Raw genomic sequence first — 8,865 nt, forward strand, 5'->3', positions numbered from 1 at the left:
AGCACACAAGCTGATAGGTGAAAAAAGTTGTTTTAATGACTATGGCTGCTATGTGAATTGGTCGATTAAAGACAGTCAGGACCGCCGACCAAAGGCCTGACTGGGAATACTTGTAAAACTAAGTTTTGTGAGACGGATCAGGTTAGATGTCAAGTCATCGCAGTAGGCTCAGTGACATGCTTTATATGCTGGCCTGACTTTTTGACATCAAGATGCTATTTTTCGCAGGCGCAGAAGCCGTGGACAGCATGTCATTGACGGACGTGTTGGATGTTGTCACACTGATCTGGACTTCGTCATCACGTTTATCAGTATCAAAAACAGATCCTGCAATACTATGATCAGTATCCACCTCCAGAACATCTTGTACGTCAACGCGATTATTCACAGCCAGTTCCAGGGGAGAGATGGAACTTGTTCTTGATAAGGGTCTTCTTGAAGGGATGTCGTGCGGAAGGCCTAAAGTATTCATTTCAATACCCTCACTCACGCTGCCACTAAACCGTGGATGATTGAAAAAATCTAGATTTTCGTCAGCCTCCAAATCATTATGCAACGGAAGGAAAGAGTTCAATGGGTCCCTCTCGTTCAAGTCAGGAAGCTTGAGCTCAGAGTACGACCAACGACAGTACTTCAAGGGATCAATGACAGGTAATTTAGCACACTTCACGTAAGTAAAAAACATTAGTGAAAGGGCTGCGCCAAAGATAAGATCAATGAAATAATGATGGGTCAAGTACATTGTGCTCCACCACAACAAAGCTGCGTAAGACCACCATAATGGGGTGAATCTAGGAAACAACCAGCACAAAAACAACACATCCATTACAGCACACCCCGAATGAAGCGAAGGAAATGCTCCAAAAACTAGAGGCGAATTTTGAAAAGTCGTGGTATACATATCCACACCAAACAACTCATCGATTCTGCCCAAGCCACCAGGGGAACCGTTCATTGCATAATTTGCAGGCTCGAGTCCGTGTATATTCTTGTACCAAGGTGCAGCAGCTGGAAAGAGTAACTGGATAAAGACTCCTGTCAAGTTCATGTATCCGAATGCAAAACCAAAGGAGTTCAACGACGTAGGTGGCGCGAAGAGGAAAATAAAAAGGGCAACGATGAAGGGTGACGCAAAATGTATAATTCCGTAAGGGAGCCATGCCAAGACATCCAAGACAGAATTGTTGGTTTCTGCTAAGACATTTGACAAGTTATCACCATATAGAATTGTCTCCATCGCCGGGAGAAATTTCACCGAGATGGCCGGCTTCCATGAGTGAGGAATCTTCGACGCTGAAAAAAAGAGTGCTAGCCATGTGAAGATGGGCAAAGCATGGAGGAAGAACTGCGATGTCAAGGGTATCAAGAAGCAAGTGGAGAATGCTGCGAGGATAGGGAGCTTGATCAAAAACGATGCCGGGAATATAATGAAAACAAAGAAAATAACCGAGGACAAAAACCCATAGTGGGCAATCTCGGTGACTTTCCACTGCTTCTGCCGGAATTTGTCTAGCGTTTTGCGGATGTCCGTGTCGAAGTTGAGATCAGCCAATGTATTGCCGGGCTCCTGTTCACTGAGAAAATGATAGTGGAAGAGATGGAACGCCTTTTGGACAGGCTTCAACCGAAGAACCTGAGACATGGTTTTCAAGTGTTGTTTTCAGCTGCGGCTCGAGCAAGAATTTTGGAATTTGGCCGTGTTTTGAAGCACGTATAGTTAAGTGTAGCCTTGAATTTTTTTTGTTCGGCAGTTTAGGTGCAGAGAATAGCAGCGCTCAAACAGAGTGGTAACAAAAATGCGCTCTGGTGGAACAGAGAAAAAAAGGACTGGTTTCGCAACCTGCGGTTTGTGCGCCTCGAGACTTATTGCAGGCCCCTCGGTTGAGGCGGGCCGCTTAACTAGAATGGGTAAATTCTGTGAGTCCTGAAGCTTTGCGTAAACAGCCGACAGAAGTTCGAGTGGAGAATATACTTTGCAAGTTCAGACTGTAATGCTGCGTATGATCTGCGTGAAAAGGTGAGGATCTGTGGAAAGAAATTATTGTCACTCATGATAGCCTTCAAAGCGAATCTTCGTGGCAACCCCATTGATTAACAGCTTTTAATCAGAAAGAAGAACTTCAAGAACAGTCATTAAAATCGACAGGATAGAAAAAGGAATCAACAGGCTTTTTTAAAGAAAAATCACACTGTGTATTTTTCTGGAAAAAACTCATGTGATTAACTACAGTTAAAAGATCAAGTAAAGCTTAGTCACGCGCTCTTGTTATAATCCATTGAACTATAGAACATCAGGGCAGGAATTGACTTCAGATTTTACCGCGACCTTCATGCGGAGAAGATATCAGATTGAACTTTGATCTCGCCGTTTAAAGTCATACTTTGTGCTGCAATCCACTTGTCTCCTTTGTTCAACTTGACAAAGTCAGCAACGTGCCCAGGCTCCACACAAAGCATGTTCAAGTACCCAGATTTGGGCTCAAAGTCACCCATTCCTTCAGATTTCTTGATCCAAGGGTTCCAAACGACTGCATCAGGTAAGTTTTTTCTAGAGACTGTCACCACGACGTTGCCCTTATCAATGAGCTGCACATCTCTGTCACCATCAATATTCTTATAGATACGGTCAAACTCCTCATGAAAACTGAGCATGGGAGCCTTCTCTTTGTATGTCAAGGCTAATAATTGATCGTAGCATTCGGTATCGATCAAGTTGGTAGCCAAGGTGTCCGTCACATCGTCAACATTGTAATAAGTATGGAAAAGCCAGTTGAACTCAAACGGCTCTTTGCCAGAATTTTCCACCTCGATCTCCGTGGTAAGATTGTTCTCGGCCAAAGTCACAGTCAATACAAGGGTGAAATCGTAAGTGCCTGTTCCCCAGAGCTTGTACAACTCTGGTGAGACGTTTTCTGGGCCCAAACCAAATTGAACAGAGACCGGGTTTTCGGTCACTTGACCCAAGAATTCCCATTCAGAGTTACGTGCGAAGCCATGCTGTGGTAATGAGGCTGTTGGGTGGCTTGAATCTTTGGATTTACCAAAGACAGGAAAAACAAGAGGAATTCCTCCTCTGACAGCTTTGGATCCATCCAACTTGGCTGCATCTGAAAGCCACAATCTCTCCTTTTTATCAGAAATCCACGAAACGACAGTGGCACCGAACTTCAAGATCTCGACCTTGGTATCAGAATTTCCTGGATATGTCAAAATCACTTTATCATCTGTTTGGTGTACTGGCATTTTTATGTGGTTTATAGCGCTCATCAGTATGTCTTGATTAGATAAGTCGCTAAAAGTCGAAGCAGGATGCAGTCCTCGCAATGAACTAACTCAATGAAACTAGTGTTAAGTTTATATATACCAATATACAATCTTGTGATAGATGTGATATTTTGGCTTTTGAATGGAAAAGTCCAATCTGGAGACTTACTGCTATTTGGTCAATAATATGCTCGTGGCTTCGCCGTGTGTTCGATTAGGTTTGTCGCCGTCTCAATAGATTTTTTAATAACTTCTTCTGCTTTACATCTGTTCTCTCTATTAATCACTCGAGTTCGAGATTCAGCCTGTTATAGTCTCCACTGCTCTACAGCTTCCGAATTTTGCACTGTTTTTGGTCGTGATACTTTGATATCTATGTACTTATGAAAATCGGCTTTTGAATTTCTGGAATCTGTTTGAGCTTCTTTGGCTGGCCAGCAGCGAGGCGTTACTCATGGCTGAGTTTAGGGAATTCTGAGAACCAAAAGTTTTCTGACTGGAGGATATTGTTGGTTTGCTGTACAACGAGAATGGTTTTGGAATAGTCACATTTGACTTCGTTCCACGAGACTGAAATTGTGACGAGCTTGGTGTCGCATGGCCACTAGAAGTCATAAAATTACGACTCGAGGGTCTCGAAGAGCTTTCGCACAGCATACTAGTATCGCGTAGCCTGTCCGGGGCAAGATTAGAATGAGACGGCAGTTTCTGTCCCTTCAGTAAGCTGGAAAATGTGCCACTGCATATTTGGGAGGGAACATAAGAGTCTTTTGGGGTATTTTTAAAGCTGGGTATTGATTTTTTTTTTTGCAAATTTGAGACAGAAGTCTTTTTATCTAGGCTTGGAATGGAGGGTTTCTTCTGTAGGCTTGGAATGAAGGGTTTCTTTTGTAGGCTTGGAATGGAGGGTTTTTTTTGCAAGTTGCCAGCAGATGGCTTTTTTTGAAGAGAGTTCACAGAGGAGCTAGCTTGTAGACCATTGACTGAATAATGTCTGTTCAAACCATCGACAGATGGCTTTTTCTGCAAGTCAAAGCCAAAACGGGTTCTCTGAAGCTCACTACTCGAGGTTTTCCTTGAGAGAGATGGAATCCCACCCTCAGGGGGTTTCACTCCAGCCATTTGTAATGACAGCTGTCGTATCCGGACAGGGCCTTCAGGTTTTGCAAAGATTGTATCGTTCAGCAAAAGCCCGTGCAAGTTCATCGATCCTTTGGAGGGTGAAATCCCGGGCGTTTTGATTGGCGAAGACAACAATCGGGTAGACGAAATTGTTGGAGAGACCAGGGCGCTTTTGCTTGGATTTGAGGCTGCGAGGGGAACGTTAAGTTTTAGTGGCTGAAGACGTGCGGAAAATACATCATTTGATAGGTTTCGGGGGTTAGGCCTTGATGGATTAGCGATAGCATCGCCATTTGGAGCGCCTGCTTTTATATGGGTCTTACGCCGAGTAGGCGAGGGATCTTCTTGAGACGCCAGGAAAATGTCCTCAGGCCCATTGAGAGTTCTTCTTTTTTTCGTGGCACTTGACGAGATGTCTTGTGTGGTCGGATCAGATTGACGTGCGGCTGCATAATGCGACGTAATGCTATCCATCTTTGAAAAGAGAGGTTTGTGGATACCTGAATATCGCTTGCGGTTGACCAGCATGGGCTTACTAGTGGATGAGCCCACAGTCACATTTGAGGAAATTTCTTGAGCCCGGGTATCTAGTTCTCTAAGAACTGCATTGCTCAATGTCTGAGAGTATCCCTTTTCCACCATGCTCTCGTTTATGGGATCACAGTCTATTGGAAAGTCGCTCATACTGGGGTACCTTATTGGCGAAGTCAGCATGGGACTATGTATCGTCAAATTACGTATCTTCTTCATTGGCGTGTTGAGCGCCGAACCAGAATAGTCGTCCATTACTAATTCTGATATCAAGCCTGGATTTTTCTGCCTCTTTGAGATCACAATGGAGGCGGAAGTCTAGATAATGGTCCAAGATTTATGTTGCTTTGACTTTTGAGGTTTCCAAGGGTACCCGAGCCAGCAGTATAAAGGGGAGAGCGCGGGATATACGTGTCAGAATGTTTGTAAGATTTCTTTGCAGAGAAAAGCCTTCCTGCAATATAAATAAGGGGTTCGATGATGTAAGATGGGAAATCAGCTGGGTGATTTGACGTAGAAACTTTGATACTGAAGTATGAGCCTCACTGTTGGTATCTCAGCTCTTCGGAAAGATGCACTGTTTTGTTTACCTCATTCCAAATGCGGCAACGGCGCGCAGGATGCAATCATGCAAGCGAATGTAAAAATCTAGAGGGACAACCTGATCTCATCATTCTTTTTATTTGGGGTCTCAAAACAAAGGGCTCACACATCAAAGATTGGAAGAGACCTGCGAAAGACTCAATCCGAGACCAGTGGCAAAATTCCTCGTCAGTTTGCAAAGTGCATGAAATGGGCTGTCAAGTAAACGTGTCAGGGATTTCAGAAAACTATGTCTCACGCACACGTGAAAAATTAGCACCAAATTCTTGATCCACACTAAAGGCCGTGCTATTTGGAGCACATATGAGCAATATTCATTTGAACTTTTACTTGCAAACCTGTTTGCTAGATTTACCTGCCGCTTAAGTATCATGCTTTCTTGGAATTTGATGAGAGATTGTAACGAAAAAATTACTGATTTAGATGTGACTCGTTTCTGTTTCCTTATATTTTGTGTGAACATTTACGCTAAGATATATCAACTTTCGCACCCAGACTGACGGGAGCCTTATGTTTTGGTGTCTTGAGTTACCATCTGGATTCTGAAATGGATACCAGCGAGAAGTGATCGCTTTGTGTGATTCTGTTTCTAAAATAAAAAAAGAAGGGGCATACTGGGAATTGAACCCAGGGCCTCTCGCATATTTGCAAAGCTCTCAGGTATCTGCGAACTCAACCCAAAGCGAGAATCATACCACTAGACCACACGCCCGTTTCATGTTCTTCTGGAATTCTTAAATCATTATTAAGAAGCAAAGGCCGAAATTCCTCTCTTTTATGACGCGCTGGACTTTTTTTTGTAGTATAGATTGCCAAACCAAAAAATTTAGGAAAACAGGAGCAATAATAAAGTTCGCGAGTTTTAACAATGCCGAGCGACGCAGCAGATTTTCAATGCCATCTTTGCACAGAACAAATCCACAACAACGGAGACGCCACCGACGCTTTCCTAAGCCATATCTACAACAACTGCGAAACATCCAAATACTGGTGGCAAGAGCTAAAATTTACCAAGCCCATGAGCTTGAACTCAATGTTGGCCCCAGCCGACAACTCATTGGAGAACTTAACAAAATTAAATTGGTTCGTCACCACGATCTTCAAGGTCTACACCAGAAGGCGTGGCGAGTCGCAGGAAGTGGGATCCTTAAGTCCGCTACAACCAGCTGAGTTGAAGCGACTACTACAGGAGACCTATCCTAGGAGCCGATGACGTAATATCCAATACGTAAACAGATACGTGCCATGAGGACTGTCCAGGCCGTGACTAACGGAAGGGGACGGGCCGAGCTAAGACACTTGGTACGTAGCTGGGAGCTGTTTAAAGGTTTTTTATATATATTCGTTATATAGTCTTGCCCCTTTAATCAGATGAATCTACCAAAAAAAAAAAAAAAACAGAGAAGATTAGCATTGCCCTTGCATAATTGCTTCTTGAAATAAACATCATAATATAGGGTGCCACTGGAGAGATGTATGACCCCATCACTAACGAAAAACTTTAGAGAAAACGTATATTAGATCGTGGCATAGGGTAAGGTGAGAAGGCGTGAGCCTCAATTCACGAGATCTCCCAAAGAGGATGTGACTCTCATAAAGACTTTTGCCCATAACCGATGTAAACCACCTGGATAAAATTAATTAAATATCATCGTCCCCTAAGATATGATCACCTCAGGCCCGTGATCATAGTACATTCAAAAAGATGACACGCTAAACAAAGAGATTTTTCATATTCTGTAAAAGAGACACGAAGGGGATTTATAAAATCCAAAAAAGGGTTTCCTCATCATATCAGATAGATCTACCAAAAATACAGCAAATCAAAACAAAAAGAAGACCATGAGTTTTGCTCTCCGAGCAAGCAAAGACAAGAGACTATTCTAACTGCAAGTCTTGGGAGGCTTCAGGAACTCTGCCTGGGCCTGGAAATTAAAATGCTGGCGAATATTTGGGGATACGCTATTCAAGAAAGAATTTATATAGAAAAATAGGTTTTTAGCCATAAATCTATTAATTCATAGATCTTATTTACTTGCGCAAGACAAGACAGGTATTACTTACAGGACTAAAGGACAATTATGTCCCAGAGCAACCCCAAGAAACGAATGATGAGCCATCTCCACCATAGGCGTGATGTCCTCATATTATTAGCTCAAGATAATTGGCAGTAGGTGCCAATGAATCTCACGGACTCTCTCTATTTGAGAATCGATGTAACCTTAACTGGCTTGTTCGAGGGATGTCGTATTTTTAGACGGACGGAATTTTTGGAAATGAATTTAAAAAAACCTTAGAGGTTTGAATACTTACTTTTGCCTCGCATAAACTTTTGGTATCTAATAACAGTGGACATGGACAAGAGTCCAGGCGGTGAACGTCATTTGTGCCTGAGACGTTTTGAGCGAATCACGTCTTTTGGGAGGCTTCTGTGACCGCGAATGTGTATTTGGTGGCCTGAATTTTTGTTGGGATTTCGCCATTAATTGTCGTTGTACACCTACCAGAAGTAATAAATAATATCTTGTTTCTTTTCAAAAAGCATTTCAATTTGTTTCTTAGAAATACTCTTGGACTCAGCTTGTTTTCTGTCCGTTAGATTCATTTTGTTTGGGGAAAAACTACAAAGCACTGAATAAATCTTCAAGAAGCTCCTAAATGCTACCCAATATCGAAATGCGTTCTGGCACTCGTCTGATGAAAGGAACAAAACCTCTTAACAGCTCCCAGATACGTACTTAGTGTTGAAACTCGGTTCTTCCCCTGGACTGTCCTTTTGGCATGGTACTCAAAAAACATATGAGATACTTATATCTTCCTGGGTTTGATAATGTCGTTATTTTAAATCACATATACCATATTTGATTCACCGCAGCAAATTCTTTTACGCACGTCTATTTCGTAAAGCATTCTGCTGGGTTGCTGGCGAAGTCTTTTCTATACGTCACAGTCGCAATCTCATGAGCAGTGACATTTCGCCTCGAGAGCCTACTTCCAAACATGGGTACCTTCAACTAGAGATGAGCAGTTGTACGCCGATGAAGATACCCTCACGAAAATCACAGAAGTCATTTTTTTGGCAATCACGAGTACACTTCAAAGTGAATCTTTTGTCATAGATTCCTACAACAAGCAAAAACATATGTCTTGAAGGATACTGCTGCCCGGGGACAGGGGCGAAAACTATGAAAAATGTTTACATAAAACCTTAACACACTTCCAGATGTGTACGAAGCACCCTTTTTCGGATGCGGGAAGTCCTCACCCAAAGCACCTAATGGAAAAAGATAATAAATGCATGACAAGTTGGAAGCGTTTTATCAGAAGATACTTGAGCAGACTTCA

The 8,865-nt window shown here is 42.7% G+C and overlaps 3 protein-coding genes and 1 non-coding gene across 4 annotated transcripts; all 4 read right to left on the reverse strand.

Moving 5' to 3' along the window:
* Window positions 1–4: 4 nt before the first annotated feature.
* Window positions 5–1,773, reverse strand: AUR1 (inositol phosphorylceramide synthase). Its single transcript, XM_018856184.1, has one exon. It carries the CDS (start codon window positions 1,640–1,642, stop codon window positions 182–184), a length of 1,461 nt encoding a protein of 486 aa, XP_018710519.1. The 5' UTR covers window positions 1,643–1,773; the 3' UTR covers window positions 5–181.
* Window positions 1,774–2,243: 470 nt separating this feature from the next.
* On the reverse strand, window positions 2,244–3,253 carry METBIDRAFT_32993 (glucose-6-phosphate 1-epimerase). The gene has a single exon (XM_018856185.1). It carries the CDS (start codon window positions 3,241–3,243, stop codon window positions 2,329–2,331), a length of 915 nt encoding a protein of 304 aa, XP_018710520.1. The 5' UTR covers window positions 3,244–3,253; the 3' UTR covers window positions 2,244–2,328.
* A 146-nt stretch (window positions 3,254–3,399) lies between these two features.
* Window positions 3,400–5,451, reverse strand: METBIDRAFT_32994 (uncharacterized protein). Its single transcript, XM_018856186.1, has one exon. It carries the CDS (start codon window positions 5,170–5,172, stop codon window positions 3,646–3,648), a length of 1,527 nt encoding a protein of 508 aa, XP_018710521.1. The 5' UTR covers window positions 5,173–5,451; the 3' UTR covers window positions 3,400–3,645.
* A 675-nt stretch (window positions 5,452–6,126) lies between these two features.
* Window positions 6,127–6,232, reverse strand: METBIDRAFT_t193. The gene has a single exon. It is a non-coding gene; the product is annotated as a tRNA-Pro (tRNA).
* Between the last annotated feature and the right edge of the window lie 2,633 nt (window positions 6,233–8,865).

The sequence above is a fragment of the Metschnikowia bicuspidata genome (genome assembly GCF_001664035.1).
Source record: "Metschnikowia bicuspidata var. bicuspidata NRRL YB-4993 chromosome Unknown METBIscaffold_5, whole genome shotgun sequence".
In the NCBI taxonomy this organism is placed as follows: domain Eukaryota; kingdom Fungi; phylum Ascomycota; class Pichiomycetes; order Serinales; family Metschnikowiaceae; genus Metschnikowia; species Metschnikowia bicuspidata.